General features: G+C 40.2%; 1 protein-coding gene across 11 annotated transcripts in view; it reads left to right on the top strand.

The window, feature by feature from the left end:
- Window positions 1–18142, top strand: part of TBXAS1 (thromboxane A synthase 1) — a 259778-nt gene that overhangs the window by 143498 nt on the left and 98138 nt on the right. For all 11 annotated transcript variants that reach the window (XM_072923497.1, XM_072923496.1, XM_072923495.1 and 8 more), the window contains one exon: window positions 15785–15901. In XM_072923497.1, the coding sequence (XP_072779598.1) occupies window positions 15785–15901 (117 nt within the window). The remainder of the gene's footprint in view (window positions 1–15784; window positions 15902–18142) is intronic.

The raw sequence follows: 18142 nt of genomic DNA, 5'->3' as shown, positions 1-18142 counted from the left end.
TACATGCTTGAGCAGTCAAAGTTCAGACCCACTACTTTGCTTTGTTTTCATGTCTTTAACCACATTTGGAGTTAACTGGTCTGCTCATGTATGAAAGGTCCTTTGGAAGCATCTGATCATACAGGAGCCCCCTTAAGTCTATAGAAGTGACATTTCACAGCACAGAGAAGTGATTTACATACACGTACCTGGGAGCCTGGTAATTCAGCACCGGACTAGATGTGATATGGCAATATGTAATATTTGAATGGTTGTCATGTATCGTGCCTAAGATCTGTTTAGCCTGGTTGAGTGTCCTCTTTCAAAGGTGGCCAGCAGCAGAATTCAGAACAGAGCAGCAGGGAGAGACAGTGACAGTAATCTTCCTTCTGGCTTATCTGCCCAGCCTCCAGCACCCAGTGCTGTGGTGACTTCCAGTGCCAGAGAATGCATCTGAGCATAAATTCTCTCATTCACTTCATTGGCCACAGATCTGTTTCCACCCCACCCCAATCCCATTTTAGAATATAATCCTTTCTATTAACTCTTGTGCCAGCAGGTTGGGGTTTTTGGATCGGGTTATTATTTTTCTTTTTCTCCATGGATAAGCTTTTTGTTTTGACTGTGATAGTTCTGTCTGGGGGCTCTTGTGTGTCCATACCTCTTCAGTGAGAATTAATGTGATACATGTGGGCAAGTATTATGCTAATCCATGCAAGATTTTGCTCTTCATTTAAAGTATTTTAAAGATAGAATTATATCTTCAAAATAGTGGGAATAGTTCTCTCCTTAGACATTTGCTCGGATATCTTAATCCATTTGCCTGCCTTTATGTTTATATTTGAACTTAAAAGTATGAAAGGTTCTTTTTTATTTTATGATAATGTTCTTACCTAGCACAATGCTAACAAGCTTTCGTTAAGATGTCTTAGGTGATTCACCGTTTCCACAGCAAGGCCTACAACATGGATCACATGAGCATTCCTCCTTTGGTTCAGCTCAGAAGCTAATTCATCTTAGTTTGTGTCCATGTGGACTTTTCCAAAACCATGCAGGCTGACTTAGCACTGAAGCAGACGAGTGTTCACAAGGGCTCTCCACCAGTTCCATTTCAGTGGTGGTTATCTCCAATAGAGGGGGAGTGGTGAACAGCTGATGGGGTAGTAGCATCTTATGTTGATGCAGCTGCTTTGCAGTGGTCCTCTGACCACAGCCTGGAAAGTTCTCTTCTACCTATCAATTAACTCTGGTAGATCTGTGCTAAGTGAAAATTTCTGCCACTCTGTTTTCTTTGCTTGTGACCTACACTATGTAGGTTTCATTCTGCAAAAATGAAACCTCCATGGGAAAGTATGTTGAGAGACTGTGCACTCCTCAGCGCTGACTGCATGTAACAGCTACAAATCCGGAGCATCACAAGTAAAGAATGAGTCGGCAGCTATTGTTTTACTCTCTAGGGAGAATTCCCCTTTCTATAGTAACCACCTTATATCTTGGCACCATTTGTTGTGAATAATTGGTAGCAAATAATTGGCTGATCTGAGCCTTGGGAAGGGAAGGTGCTGCTGTGTGTCATGGAAGTGCCGCACTGTGAGCACACAGCTCCTGACCACGACCACGGGAAGTCACAGGACACTTGCCACTGCTTCTGATGTATTGTCAGCATTTAATTCATCACACTTAGAAGGGAAAGGGAAGAGGATGAAGGGTGTAAAATTCAAGTTTTTACACTGCATGTCTATAGTAAAAACATGGTGAATCCCAGATGTGGGAAGAAATGATGATGTCTGCTCCAGATCAGAAGGCTGAAGGATCTGCTTTATTAAAGCTATACTATGTTACATTATTATACTATTTAAAGAGATACTATGCTATTACTTCTTACTTACGTAACTAACAAACTCGTGACTCTCTACTGAGAGTCCGAGGCACAGCCGGATCCGATTGGTCATTGAACCCAAACAACCTTCACCAGAATCCAATCCAGCAATCACTTCAGGTAAACAATCCCCATACCACATTCCACATGGGGAAAACAAAGGAGCAGAGATAAAGATTGTTATCTCTTCTTCTATCTGTGCTTCTCCTGAGAGACAGAATTATGTCTCTCTGTCCAGAGAATGTGAATGTCACACGTGTCTCACAGCTCTCCAGTGTAGTGAGCGCTCCTCACTTAGAGCAAACCTGGCCACTGCACATTTCCATGTTCATTCACCTGTTTCTGAGGGCTTGGTGGTGGCTCAAGGAGATTCCATTTAGCCTCACACATACATATTCAGCAACATATATAGTGAGATCAGGAAACAGCTGTCCTGCAGCAAAAGTAAGGCCTGGTTGATTATTAATTATTTATTCCTGCCAACTTCTTCTCACGGGTTTTAAGCAATAGAAACAAAAAAAAATCACATTCTTTACTGAAATAATGTTTCATTCCTCATCCTTCTCTTTCATGCTTGCTCTTGGAATAAAGGGTTTGGGGAAATAAGTAGTAAAACCAAGAACTGTCTTGCAGTCTTCTCTTCTGCTAGATTAATTCTAAGTTGAAGGTACACAAGATATTATTTTTTTCCCTTTTCAAGGCAATTGCAACTGACAGTTTCCCCATTTCCATTTCCATTCTCAGTGTGCATTTAGATGAAGCTAAAACTGCACTCTTGCACTTTTTATGCAGCTTTCCTAAAATAATTCTGAATAATTTAACAGTGGCTCAGAAACATTCCAGTTTAACCAGTCATTGACCTTCAGTCAAGTTTAAATGTCATCAGGCCTATATTGGTATTCCATCAGTTCCAAAGAAGCTGTACTGTTGCAGAGGCAATGGTGAGCTCTATAATTAAAGTTGCCCAATGTCTCCCATTACAATGTTTTCCTTTCTGTAGATTATCATGGTTTCACTGCTTCAATTAGTATTTTCCATTTAGAATTTTTCAGTCAAAATGGTCTTGCTATTTTGGTGATGATACCTAGTGAAAAGTTAGGGTTATTTATCTATTGTGAGGAAAATAAACCCAGTCTATTTCTTTGGCTTTGGCTTTGTTGCCTCTAGTGTTAAGGGCTGGATAGAAAAACCACTTTGAAAATCTGACCAAACTGCTTAAGTTTATAAGTCCCTGAAGAATCTGAGTAAACACAGACTCAACAAAAAATTATTAACGGAGATTGACTTACTGCTATCGCTCTCTGCTGACAGAACTTTACAAATGACTAAAAATTTCTACAAGTCACCATGTGAGCTTTATGTCTGAAGGAGGAGAATCTTGAGTTTGTGACTAATTAATTTCACATGAAAGGTTTTGGGGTTTTCTATGTGCAATGTTAAAATATTTCAGGATATTATTTCCTCTAGAGGTCTTAAATTTGAGAAATCAAATAGAGATCCTGTGGGGGGAAAACCAGTATATGATAACATAACTAAAGAATTGGATCCATTTAGACCCATTTCTGCATATGCTTTAGGATATGAAGACTGCACTAAGCCTAAGATTTTCAAACCTCTTAATGCTTTATTTTGCTCTCTAGTATCCTCCTAATATAATTGTAATTTACTGCAGTATAAATTGTTGGCATCCTATATTGTCAACAGTAAAAATTTAGGGGGAAAAAAAACCAACAACAAACCTTTGCCCTAGTGATTTTGATTAGGAAATGTGTGGAAAACAGACTTTTCATGTCATATCTGATTCTGAACAGTTTAAAACCAAAATAAAAATAAAAAGTTGATAGAAATAATTTGTTTCAGTTGCAGCTTTTAGTGTAAAGAAAAAGTAGTTTCAATATACAAGGTAAAGTTATTTTGTTGTGAAAACATCTAAAAAAATGTAGTCTCTAGAACTTTTTTCCTTATTTTTTTCCAGAAAGCCTAGAGAAAGAAATTGAATTTGCAATATTGACAGTTTCTTGCAAACCTCATGGCTTTATATAAGTTTCTCTAACCAGCTCTGGTTTTATTTTTGTTTAATGTTTGATTTGAATTTTTAAAAAGAATGTACCCTCCCTAGCTGGTGTTTCACTGTGTCACCTTACATGTTCTTTAAATGCCCTGGCTGCTGGATGGCTCTCCCGTGTATGACCCTCCATGTAATCAAGTGGGGCAGCTCTGTTTTTTCACTTTTTTCAGTTCTTCCCTTTGCGCTTGTGGTAGCATTTATCTTATATTGGCAGTGACAGTCACTTTTGGTAATAAAAACTTAGGTTTGTCCCAGGGTTAAGATTAATTCTAAGTAAAAAAAATCAGCAGGGTTTACATATGTCAGAGAGGATTATTTTTTTCCATCTCAAGATCCCTTTTATTTTTCAGGCTGCTGGATGCTGGGGGTGTTCAGCATGAACCTCAAGTGTGAGAGAAGCAGCTGTACAGATGCAAAAGGAATTCTTGTAATGTGGAAATGTGTGCTGTGCTGGCCAGCACTGATGGTTGGGAACTACAGCTCCCACCCACCAATAAAGCTGGGCTTGGAAGTGCAGATTCTGATAACTTTCAAGTAAAAAAAAACATGCTGGGTTCATGCAGTCAGGTTTGATGCATGTGCTGAGTATGGGTACAGCCTGGCAATAGTGGCTGGTCCTTCCAGAGAGTGAAACCTCTTTCCTTTTCCACGCAGGAAATCCCAGCAGGCTGAACCTGCAGCCAGGTTACTTATTGCCATTCCATTGGGCCTGGCTGTTGGGGGTTAATGCGCAGTGCAAGGTTGCAGGTATCTGGTTCTCATGGCTGGCACACATTCCTTCCCCGGGCACTCGACAAAAGAGACTCTAAATACCACATCTCGCTCTGTCCTTGTGTGTGTCTGCTGAGCTTCCAGCTTGTCTGTGCCCAAAATGCTGGTGCTGGCTTTTGGGGCACCATGAGTGGGGAGAATTCAGGCTCTGAACCATCCCTCTGGTTTCCTGTCATGGTAACAGTGCACTAAAACTGAAGCAAGAGTGGTGGAAAAGGTTCCCTAAATGCTGCATCACCTGAAGGAGGCCTATTTGGCTAGAAAGAGATCTCTGAGCTCTGGGGTGTGGACTCCAGTTTGTGGGGTTTTGTTATTTTTGTTGGTTTTAACATTTTATTTTATCCTAGAACTCTTAAGATATGGTGACATGCTTAATGTTTCATAATCCACACTGCTTCATATTATGAGTCTAAGTGTTTAAGGATACAAAAGTAGCTGATACTGTTAATTTATTTGGATGAGGTACTTGCTGATACTCAGAGGAGTGTTTCAACTTCTCTCCTTGGAGAAATCAGTAATAGTGATGTAAGCAACACTCTGCTTACAGGTGGTTTGTGAATTAAAGCCTTTTTACAGAAATTGTGAGCTCCAGGGAACTCATAAGTCTCGTAATGTTATCTGTGCGCAATAGGACTTTATTATTGTTGAAATTATGACAAACATTTAATTCTAGCTATGCTCAAATTAATTTGTAAGAGGCAAATGCACAAACATTATTTCATATAAACATGTCAAAACATGTTTTCATAAATTAGGATTTTAAAAAATTTGATTGAAACTAGGCAATAACCACAAATATGAAATCTTGGAAGCTAAAATGCTGAAAATGTGCTGTGCAACTCCTGAGAAAGTTTTACAGCCTAGCTCTTCTTGAGGGACAAATAAATGAGGAATGAAAGCAGCTACTGCTATCAGGAAAATACATTAATGTTTTGACAGATAGATGTGGAAATCTTACTATATGAAATTTGGATTATTTTTTTCCCTGATGTGTAAATATCCACTTAATGTAATTAGAAAGAATTGTGAAGTAGCAGGCAGGGAATTCAAATTCTTCAGCTGAGCAGGTACTGCAAATATGATTTGTTGACAGCTTTTCATTCTGCCATTACAGTTGACCTGGAGTTTTCTTTCTGAATGACTTTTCAAAGGAAAAGTAACATAAAAATTAAAGTATTTAGCCAGGGAGTGTTCTGAGCTTGCCTAGCAGCTTATGCTTGGAGAAGGAGCAGAAGAACAGAGTAAGTGCAGAGCAGTATTTCCTGTAAAATGTCCCCCTAACATCTGACTGCCCATGGTTGACCTCCTAAGCTGAAAGCTGTATTCATGTTTTTAATTTTTAATAGCCCTTTTCTTCCAGTAGTTTGATTTAAATATCATCTTGAACCTATTTTTTGTTTTTTAAACCATTAGGCGGCCTCACAAGAAAACTTTTATCAGTTTTGTTTGACATTGTTTTGAAATTTTCTTCTTGGCATTGGGGGGAATAGGTGAAATACTTTTTCCTTGGGTTGTTTTGCACATATTGGAGATCATCAGTTTGCTATATTAATCCCAAATTTTCTGTTTCAAATTAGATAAATGAGAGTTTGAAGTATATTTTGTGTATCAGGATGTTGTCACATGGGAAATGGGGTATTAGGCAACAAGTTTTAGGTGCTACATGGCAGCTTGGAAGACTGATAGAAACACTTTGAAATGTCTTTCACCTTTAGATCCTAGTTAGCTACTTAGCCACTTGTTTATTTTCAGTATTTCTTGGTGCTTTGAGATTTTAAGCTATACAGGCCTGTATATAATTTTATTTCTGTATTGCAACACCTGAATGGAAGAGGTCAAACTAAAATTATCAATAAAATATGAAGTACGTGAAGAAGTGACATGTCTTATATATACTTTCTCCAAATAAAAATGTGATATTTTTAAACTAAGCCATTGGTAATCCTCCCCTTCACCTGCCTTGCTTACCTCTGCTAGTGACCAGAAGGTCCTAAGCATTTAACCCCTATCTGAGGAGCTTAATTTGACAATAGAGATTTAAAACTCTTGCTTAGCCATAGCTAATGTTCTGAGGTGCCTTGAATCCCTTGGAGCTGTTGATTTCAGCAGCTGAAATCACCAAATGGAAGCTTAGCAGTTTTGAACCTTGTCCAAGGTAGGAGATCTATGAATATGATGTTTGAGGGGAGATGGCCCTCACGTGTGCCTTTGAAAGGGGCTGGCAGCTCAGACATTGCAGAAAATGTAGTAGCAATAAACATGGTTCTTTGAATCACAAAGTGGTGGAGCCAGGCTGCTCCAGCATAGTCCCCCATGACAAATTGCCCAGAGTGCAAGAGAAAGGCTTTCATGTATTTACCTGCTGGAAATCATTCCAAGGCACTCCTCTCATCTCTCTGTCATGTACCCCACCTAGAAACTTATAGGTGATTCTTTGATAAGATGCACTTGCAACCTTATTTGTTGAATCAATGCCAAATTCTATGTGTCCATGGCATTCATGAAAGAGAAGTTAGTGAATCTCTGCAGCCTCAGACTATCCCTCCCTCCCCCTAACCTGTACTCCTGCTGTAATAATTCTTTCCTTCATTATTCTTATTTCCTTATTTTTCTTCCTACCCTTATCCACAGGAAGGAGTTACAAGGTTTTCCCCCACTGTGAGTTTTGTTCTGTCAGTGACCATGGCTTCTTTCACTCTGCAGTTGTAAGAAAGGGAGTCATCCCTGATCCCAGCTGTAGTGACCTCTCTTCTGGAATACATTTTGTTATGTCCATGAGAAGAAAGGTGGTAAAACCTTAAGGAAGTGTAGGACTCTTCCTACATTGCTGTTATGGCAGCTTGGGCATCTCTGTTCTAATTTTGGGTGAACGTTTTCTGAGGTATCTAGATGCATATCCAAGGCATTTAAGTCAGCAGCCAAGGGGACATGCAGTGGGATGGTGAGTGCTACTTAAAATCTCTCTTGGAAGTCTCCAGAAGCTTTAAGGTTACTGCAGGCTTGTCTCTGGATGAGCAGAGCATGGAATACAATGGTCCTGTGTAAATAGAAGATCTAGACAATATTCTTATAGGCTTTGCCTGTAATTCCTACATATGCCAAAGACTGAAAGCATGGCAATATATGTGTACCAAAAGTTATTGGGGACTGCTTTTTTCCAAATACTCTTTACATACTGTAAAAGGAACTTTCTGGTTCTCAACCTTTCCTTGAGGAGAAATTTGTATAAACAGAGAGGCTTTTAATAGTCTTATAACTTTATCCAATATTAAAAAGTCCAGTTTTGTCAGCTGGAAAGTGGATTTAAACATGTTTAAAAACTGCTTCTCAGCAGAAGCTGTCTATAGAGTATAGGCTTTCTAGTACAACATTAATTTCTTTATAATACCAAAATTCTTAATTAATTAAGAGCAAGTACGTTTTTCTTTGCTTTGATTGCTTTGATCCCAAATGTGAAAACTGACCACCATATGCAAACTCATGAATGCATGGACTTAATTTTGGTGTTGCTTACACCAACAAATGGAATGTGTGACTTGCATCAGTTTGGGTCAGACTGTAGGAGGCCGTATGTGTTTATTTTAGCAGTTATGGATGGTTATATTTACCTCATTGCAAAGACTTGCTTTGGTTTCTATTGACAAAACCATGACTTAAGGGAATGTTTGCAGAGACAAGAACAGATGTTTCCAGGCTGCTTGCCACAGAGGGGAAAAATAGCCAGTATTTCCTTGTAAGCTGGGGCTGGCTGTGCCATTTTTCCAATGAGTAATTAGGAATAGTAGTTATTAGTTGCTGAAGATCCTGACTTGAAAACAAAAGAACCTGCTTGGAGATGCCTTTTTGTGTAATCTGATTGATAGAGTGAAAGACAATTGCTGTAATCACTGAAACCAATTCTACCCTGTCACACGCTTTTGAAGAACCCTAATGACCAAGGAGAACCTAAAAGCTTAATGAAATAGATAATTCATGGACATTTTCTCCTCTTCTCTGCAGACATGTTGATTTCAAATTAAGCTAAAAACTTTTACTGGACGCTTTTATGAAACTGCAAAGCAATGTGTGTATTTTGGTGTAAGTTTGGTGATTTTTTCCCCCCTCTCTGAAGCTGTAAGATCACCTTCTGGATCATATATACTAAAATCAAACTTGCTTTAGTCTAACAAAGAAGAGGGGACTGAAGTGTAATAGACTATTATCAGAGCTGCAATCTGGGAGGGTTTTGAGCAATGTGTTTGTGAAGCAGTGTCTTTGTGCATAGTTTTAATGGGCAAGGGAGGATTGATTTCAGCTACCTGGGAGCAGCAGTGTGGGATATGTCGCATCTGAGGATTTGAAAATGGAGTTTTGGAAGGGCAAAGGAAGAGCAAACCTGCTTTGGGAGATACAGCTCCTGTGTGTAGCAATTCCCTTGGATGTTTCATGGATGGAAGGCCCCTCACAGTCACAGCAGAGGGATGAGAGAGACCCAGTGGTCTCCCACACTGGCACACAGCCCTCAGTGGGCAGTGCCAGCCCTTTGCCCTCTGCAAAGGCTTTGGTCTTGGGGAGAGGACTTGGTCTTGCTCCATTATGAGATGATGATTTGTGCAGAGAAAAATTTTACATGTTTTGAAGAGATGTGACTATAAAATTTGTGTATGCAAGGGCCTTGCAGATGGAAACAGCAATAAGCTACAGGGTATATGACATATATGAGCTCTATTTTGGGTTTTGAAAGCATGCAATGCAGTGCTTTCCTGGCTCAGTCAAAAACCACTGTACAATATGTCATTGGATGTCATGAACACAGGGAGAGCTGAGCATGACTTAAAACACCAAGGATGTTGGAAGGAATATAATGTATCAGTATACCAACAGGGAATTTTTAAAGCTAATATATGGAGGCATCTCCTGCCTTCCCACTTTCATGATCCACTTACTGCAAGCTTAGTAAGAGGTATTCCTGGAGATATCTCAGGGATTTTTTTTCTGTTGCTTTTCTTAAGAGCAAGTGTTATGTTGATCTGTTAAGTGTCACGGCACTGCCACTGACTGGATGAAAAACCATATGGGCAGTTCATGGGTTTACTGGTTCCACCTGCTGGCTGAACTGGTGGTGATGACCTGTCAGTCAAAGGGGAGTTGAATGAGTAATCTTAAGAAGAGATTTTATTATAATTCCTGTCTGAGGTATGGGGATAGTGTCTTCTCTTCGAGCTATGAATTTTCCATCTAATTTTTTCTTTATTTTCATTTAACTCAATTCAGTTTAAAAATGCAATTCTTAAACAGGATGGTAATGCCTAATCACAAAGGCATTTTTAGCAAGAAAAGGACATCAACACTTTTTGAAAATAAGAAGACGAACAAGTTAACTCAGTGATGTGCAAGCACTGCTGCCTGCTCATCACTTCTGGAATTTGTCTTGGGGAGAAAGCCATCCCCCACTAAAGCTAACACAGATAACTGCATTGCATTAATGAAGACTGGAAGAAGGATGACCCCTCCTCACACTGCGATTATATCCCAAAAATCTCCCGAAAAAGGGAGGAACTCAGAGTTAGGCTTAACTCTGGATACTGAAGTCCCCGTGGGTACTGAAGAAAGGCTGAAGGAGAGAGGAGCAAATGGCTCTCATTAATGTGGGTTGTAGGGTTGAGATTGGGGCTAAAGTTCAGGGGAGCGTGGACGTGGAATTCCAGTCAAAGCTGGATCTCACAACAGCTGCAGGACTAGAAGAAAGCTTACATGAAGGCAAATGCTGTTTGTTAGGGATGACTAATGCCAGAATTAGAGTTGGAGTTGCTGTTTGGATTTGGGATTTTGGGTGCTCTAGAGCTTATTTCCTTGTTTGAATCTGAGCAGACTGAGTGCTGACGTTTGACTCCTGTAGAAGAAATTTGGTTTTGATTGGTTTTGTTAGGAGTGGGCTATGATTAAGTCTAAGTTTAAAATAACAAAGTGTCTGAGATATTGTTTTTTATAGAGTTTTGTTTCTCACTGTGTTGTCAAAGCGTATGGAGAAGATTAGCAGCTGGTTCTGCGGAGGTGAATGTGTTTTAAAGGTCTTTAAAGGTACCCTTTAGCTACTTTGAAGATTCATCTCTTCAGGATACTTAAAGTGTGCATGGCTGTATTAACCGCCTTCTGCTGGGAAAACTTTATCCCTCATTTTTCTGCCAAAGAAATGAGAAGAGGTGTCTAAGGGAACATAATGGTACTGTTACCCTTCTTTCTGCTCTAGGCAGTCATTGCTGTCTGCCAAAGGTTCAGTCATTACTGTCTGCCAGAGGTTCAGTCTACCCTGCTAGTGACAAACTTGGGAAAGGAACACATATTGTATGAATCACAGAAGGCTACAGTTTTACTCCAAGATACAGGGCCAGGATATTAGTGCATGAATATGTCCTACAGATAGCCATTTGACGTGCTTCTTAGCACAGTTGTGTTGTGTATTGATTAGTTGTCTCCCAGGCATGGTCTGGGCACAGTCCAAGAGAAGAACATGTATCATGACCAGAAGCAGTTTGGATACCTCCATTGTTTTTGGGAAAGGGATTTAACTTTGGGGACAGGGGGTGTTCTGTTCCACTTGGCCTCAGAGCCAAAGATTCGCTTGCCTGAATTATTTAGTAACACAGAGGAAGCCAAATTGAACTCATGACAAATAAGCCAATAACTGGGTCTGAGGGGTCATCCTGAGGAACACCTTATGGGGGAGGGAATTTCTGCATTAATTGCAGAGATACCGCCCATCTGCAAATCTTATTTTGTTTTCTCTTTTAAAAGCAGTCATGTTTTAAAGGATTTGTTTGCAAGCAAATCAATCCAATTTTCCTTATTGTGGTTGATGGCATGTCTGTGATTGTGGGAACTCAGCAGCACTTGCAGGTACACTGCAAGAGATTGCCATGCTGCCAGTAGTGTTCATGGAGCATTGCTGTATCAGAAAGAAGCACAGAGCTATTGTTCAGTATTTAGATTATGCTAGATGGAACATGATCCTGATTGCCTTTGACTTAAAGACAACCTCCTTTGTTGCCCAAAGACCAAAGTACCGCCCCTGAAAATATTACAGCTGCCTCCTCTGGTAATTTTTTCAGTGATTTTTATATGCTCAAGATTTTTTAGATACATCTACTACTTTGTCCATTTGGAAAAAGATGACACTTCATCTTTCACTGAGATACTTCAGGCTCATTCTCATACCAAATCCATTTTCATTCCTGCTGTATGAATCTGTAACACAGGTTATGCAATTAGAAAGAAAGTGTTTGCACAAACAATAAAGAAAACCTGATAAATGAAATCTGCTATACACTGTCAGTCATGCTGATGGTATTCTAATAAACACAAACATATTTTTGTGTGTCCAGTTTTAAAGATGCAGAGTAAAATAATTTATGGACAAAGCTAGTTTTCCATCCTTGCAGCTTTTATATGTTTATAATACTGTGCACACCAAAATTATGTTAAGGGAGCATTACTGTCATAAAGTAGAGTGCTAAAAAGGCAATGTTATAGTTAGTGTTGTAGTTATAATATTGTAGTTAACAGGCTTTTTGTTCGGTAACTGGGTCCCTCTGTGACTGTGCTGTATACAGTCTTTATGCAATTATGAGCACTTTTTAGGGTGAACGTTTGGTTTTAGGAAGGGAATTTGCTTTCAAGACAAATGCAGTAAGATTTATATCACATCTGTTATTATCTAAGTGGAGCTTTGTCTTGCAAAGAAGATTTATCTTATAGAGTGCGCAGTTTGGGCAGCCTTCAATTTAGGGCTGGATGCAAAATACTTTTCCAAGTGTTGCCCTGTAATTTTTTCTGGTTTTCTTTTTTCTTTTTTTTTTTCCCTGTATGCTATTTAAACCTTGCTTGGAACACAAAATTGGTCATTTCCTTGTGGGAATTGTTATTCTGCTCTTTCATTGTATTTCTGCTATTTCATTCTGAGTGCCTCAGAAATGTTAATGTATCGTTAGCATTTCTGAGGAGGTGATGTGATATATCCACTTTATAAAGCAGAAGTGAAAGCTGGTGGTTGAAACACAGGTCTGAGAGTGTTTGCTAATTAGGGAGCTGCACTCAATGACCTGATTTCTTGGACTAATGCATTTCACAGGATCAAGGCACTTTCCCTGCTGTTGATTTCAGTGAGCACTCAGGAGCACTGCAATCTGGGTGTCAGGGTTTGAAATGAAGACTGAAGATATAAGGAATACTCATTTAGTGACCAGCTGAGTCAAGATCTAGTGTAAATGGCTGCCCTAGCAGCACAGAAGAACTGTGAAGCAGAGGGTAGCATACAGGATTTTCTGACAGGATGATGCTTCTGCTGGGAAGCATCATCCAGCTGTCTAGAGGCTCTTTCTTCTGATTCTACTGAGCCTTTGAATATCTGTAACAAATGACACAGCGCTCCACTGAGTGATGGTCTTTCAAGCTGTACTTGTGATCTTCAGGAAAGATGCCTACTGACAAGTTAGAAAACAGATTATTTATTTAAAGAGGCTATTCAGAGAAAACAGTCCAGGATGTTTCAACTCTGACAGCCTGTCCAAGGTTTTCCCTGTTATTGTACAAAATAGAATAGTCTATACATACATTTTAAAAGTGCCCTTATTTTGTTTTACAGTAGTCATCTGATGACAGTACCTAAGTCAATCTCTTCCTTCAGCTTAATATGTAATTTTTTACTTGAAAGCTGCTCATCTTTGCTCAAAACTGGTTTGTAGCGTTGTCCCAGTGACATTAGTTTACTACACTGGATGGTGTTGCTGAGAATGTAAAACTATCCCATTAGCCTGTGTGTAATATAAAATAGGGGTTTGCATTTTACAAGCTTATGCAGTGTAGTAAGAATTTGGCAAGTGTAAAGGAAAAAGGTGTTAAGGAGAGCTGGCAACTCCTTAAAGAAATGATATTAAGTGCAATCTCTTCCAATAAGGAGGGAAGTTAAGGAAGTGCAGTGGAAGACCAGTGTAGCTAAATTGCCAGTTCTTCATGGCTCCTGAAGACAAGTTGTTTTTTTTACAGAGTGGAAAGTAGGTCAGATTTCCAAGAAAAATTATAAAAAAATAGCATGTAGTGGCAATAAAATCAGAAAGAGTGAGGCACAAAATTATATTAAAGTATCCAGGTGTGTAACAGGTTGTAAGAATTCATTTTTCATGTACTGTAGTAATGAAAAAAAGACTGACGGGAAAGGTCAGAGGAAAAAGAGGTCAACAGATGGCATTGGGGTGGCCAAAGCATCATTGGTTTGTTTGAATCTCTCCCAGTAAAATGGATACTGTTTCTACTGGTGACATGGGGAACTGTACTGCTGCTGCAGTATCCAGATCTCACATGCACAAATGAATGTCTCTGTACCTCCTGTAACCAGAGAAGTGTAGACCTGCCCTCACCCACCAACCTATCTTAGGGTGGTTTTTCTGGAGGACATTGCTGTACAATGACTAAAATACATTTTGGAACAGTCCACTGTTCCAAAGGGAGGAGCACAAGGTGCCTTCTTTGCAAGAATTGTTCTGTAATTTTTTAATGATTTAGATGATGGCACTGACAATGCTAACAATTTATGTAGGAAGCTGGTAAGGATGAAAGAGGCTACGAAAGAAAGGGTTAAAATTCGAGGTGGTGTTATTCATTTGAACAAATAATCTTAAAGGGAATGGTCATAGTTCAAAGGGACATGTTCTACATATGACTCTGGGGAGTAACCAGCTTTAAGCATAAAGGATAGGGAATAACTTCCTAGGGGGTGATTGTTCAGAAAGAAGTCTGGAAGTTGCAGGGAACCACAAACCAGTTCATGAGTGCAGTGCCATGCTGTTGTATGTAATATTCCAGGGTGAATAGAGAGTAATAAAACTTGCAGAATGTCTGGGTTTGGGGGAGGAGGGGAAATAAAATCCTTTCTTGCCTGGAGTACCATGTTGGGTCACAGGGACTGTACCTTAAGAAAGCAGTAAATCAACAAGACTATGCAGAGGAGCACTACCAACACTGAGCAAATAGTCCTAGATAGCATAACTGATAAATATGCATTGAGTGAAATGGTGTTATGTGGGGTAGATGGCTGCAATATGTTTAGTGGTTGTTATAGCATTCTGTATGTATGGACTGCTGCAAAGATAGGGAGCATAAGCTGACTTCTATGCCTGGACAGCACAAAGACAAAAGTTCCAGCAAGAGAGAGAGATTGTTCTACCATGGTAAAAGTAGTACAGCACTGGAAAAGTTTGAGTGGGGAGGTCACTGAACCTCTATTATTGGAGGTCTTCAGGAACAATTAGGAAGCATCTTCTGACATAGAATAAAATGTAATATTTTGTGCTGTGGGACTGGATATCTTCTGATTCTTCTTCCAGGCAGAAGTGTGTTGTTTTCTGATGTACTTTCTCTTTTGTCTTTTATATCCTTTCACTCCTTGGTGAATATCCCTGTTTTCTGGACAAGAATTTCTTAGATGGCAGGAAGATTTAGTAAATTCAGAGTAATCATTTTGGTATAGAACTTCATGGAGCAGCGCTTTAAGCTACTATATTTGACCAAATGCTGCAGCTATAAGAGTCACGGGCCACAACTTCTAAGTGAGAGTGTTCCTTGTAAACAGAGTAAGGACTGGGTCTTGCTTTCTAATCAACATATTTTCTGAAGATTTTTAAAATGCATGTAACAGTCTGACATACCAGCTGTCACCAGAAATTATGTCCTCCACCAACACCGGCATGCGGTGTGTTGGCACTCATGGCACATGGAGAGGGAGTGTTGACAAGTCCTCTTGCCCTAGAAAGATAGGGAAGAAGCCAGGGTTCAGTGAAGATGATCTCAGGAGAGCACCAGGAACGTTGGAGCCAGAGCAGTCTGAGAAAGCAACTGGTGCAGGACTTTTAAAGCCCAAGAGAAAATGAGTGCAATAAAAGATACATTTTCTCCAGCCTCATCCACATTTAGCTTGGTGTTTGGGACTGATTTGAACCTCTCTTCATTGGACAGCAGTGCAATGCCATTCCTGAGCAATCTTCCCAAGTTCCAGAGTCTTGAGTAGCTGTAGTTGCATTTGTGTTAAAACTGAATTATGTTTTCTTTCAACTTAGAAACCGAACTTGATATCCAAGCCAATGCTTGATAGCATCCTTTGTCTTCGTGATGACAGATGGAAATATGTGCGGAGCCTCCTGACCCCAGCCTTCAGCGATACCAAACTGAAAGAGGTAAGGTGTAGACATTGCTGCTTTCATAATTTAGAAGACTTGTGCAGGCATCTGCTTTATGTACGTCCATATTAAGGATAGGTAAAACCTGCTACTTTGTGCCACTTTATTTAGACCTGAAGAGCACATGCAGCAGAGCTTCCATATGGCACGGTTCAGATCATAGACTGGTGAAAATCCAAATCGCTCATCTGAGGATATGATTATCTGTTTAAGTCAGTTTCTCCATTAAAGCGTAGCATACTCAAGAAGGACCCTTACCCCTTCCTCTCCCCTGCCCTATTAGGAGTAAGTTTAAGTCCAGGAAAGGTTATTGCTCCCAGTTGGAACATAGCTTTTCTTGATGTGCAGAGTCAGCAACTCTCATGTTAGCATAGGAACTGCTGTCAGTCTATTTTCAATTCTCCATCTCCTTCCCCTTCCCTCCTCCTTTTATTCTTTAATCCTTTCATATAATAAAATAAGTCACTGGAACAGAATGTCATTGCCAGATAAATACCTCTGACTGAAAATAAATGTCTCTGTGCTGACCTGCTGCTAATTTCCTATAAATGTATCAGCATTTGCTCAGCCATGGGAGCCCATTACCCAGTAACAAAGTCCTGTTCCAGTGATATCTCTTAATTAAATGTATATAAATGATTGACTGGTTAAAGTCTTCTTTCAAGGAGAACTACAAAAAACAACCCCACAACAACAACAAAAAAATCACCTCTTTCTTTTTATGTTTTATTCTGAAAGGGAATCATGCCTCACTCCGGTGCCCAGTCCTGGGCTGTAAAATTTTCCACTGGGCAGACGCCTGTGTTGTTTTGACATGCCGCTGTCGAAATCCACAGTAACATCTAAATGTGTCTGGCTCTCCCAGCTCTATAGACAGTGGTCGCCTAGCAACGCCGGCTGTCACCTCCTTATTATGGTAAATTCTAATTGGCCGCCAGCCTGGCGGAGATGCTGATTAATCACGACGGACAATGCCATTGGTTATGCGCCCTGACATTTGCTCTGTCACCAACTCCATCACGAAATTTCAGCAAGGCAAGGGTGCTTAAATATGCAAGCGATTAGTTGCACAAGGCACGATGGGGAGAGGAGAGTTTTGCATTTTGCTGGTGGAAATTAATCTGCCTTACTGCAGGTCATTGGCTCTTTGCTTGTGGACTAACAAAAGATAGCACTGCACTCCCCTCAATTTGTGGAGAGCAACCTCTGCCAGCACCTGCCGGGCAGGCTTGGCTGAGGAGCACGGTGAGGGCAAGAGAGTGGAGCCCCAGGGATCCTGCTTTGGGGCTGGGCATGAATGGCTTTGCAGGCTCTGGCTGATCCAACCGGGCTGGGAGGAGAAGCTGTGGCACTCCGTTTGCACAGCTTGTTGGTGGAGGTGGACTGCAGGAATAATGGTAGGAGGTAAAATGGAGGGCTGGCCAGTGCCTGGTAGCTGTCTTGCATGCAAAGGCTGAGACATTTATTTTTAGCCTGATAATCAGCTTTGCCCATGCGGCTTCTTCCAAGCTCTGTGGGAAGGTGTGCGACTGTGCATGGGCTTAGGATGACCTGGAAATTGTCACTTTCTCCTCCCATTCAACAGCAAGTGGGAAAAAGAGGAGTGGGGCAGGTCTGCCTGAAAGGTTCAACTTTGCTTTTCTCTCCCACACCTTCACCAGAAGTCTGTCCGTCCCTACACAGACACTTGCAGTAAGCCCATGTGAGATTAAGAACCACTGTTGAATGGATGTTCTCCTCAGCCTTGCATTTCATTTTCTACCCAAATATGTTAGCAATCCTGGGATTTGAAGTTAATGCAACTTAAGTCCTTGCCCATGTGCTTTTCCTGCTGTTGCTTAATTTAGAAGCTATACCAACACTTCACAAAGGAAATCAATGCTCATTAATTATGATTTCACTTTTAAACTCTCCCATATTTGGTACTCTCTCAGAACCTTTACAGCAGCATGGAAACAAAAATACCATGTTCTTGTATTGGCCATACTACAGAGTATCCGGCATTATCTGCAAGACATCCTGTTTATAATAAACCCTTCCTCTCTGCTTTGAATTACAAACAGAAATTTGGTACTAATTTATTGTGTAAGAACCTAGATATGATATTTCATGTATATTTATAAATATTACTAGGACAGTCCTTATTTCTCCTTCCAAGATATCAATTCCTTTGACAAAATCCCACACCAAAGTCTTGCACTCTGTTCGCTCTGGATGACTGCCTTAACTTTGTTCCTC

Source organism: Taeniopygia guttata, chromosome 1A, assembly GCF_048771995.1.
Source record: "Taeniopygia guttata chromosome 1A, bTaeGut7.mat, whole genome shotgun sequence".
NCBI lineage: Eukaryota > Metazoa > Chordata > Aves > Passeriformes > Estrildidae > Taeniopygia > Taeniopygia guttata.
This window is presented reverse-complemented; position numbering and strand designations above follow the sequence as displayed.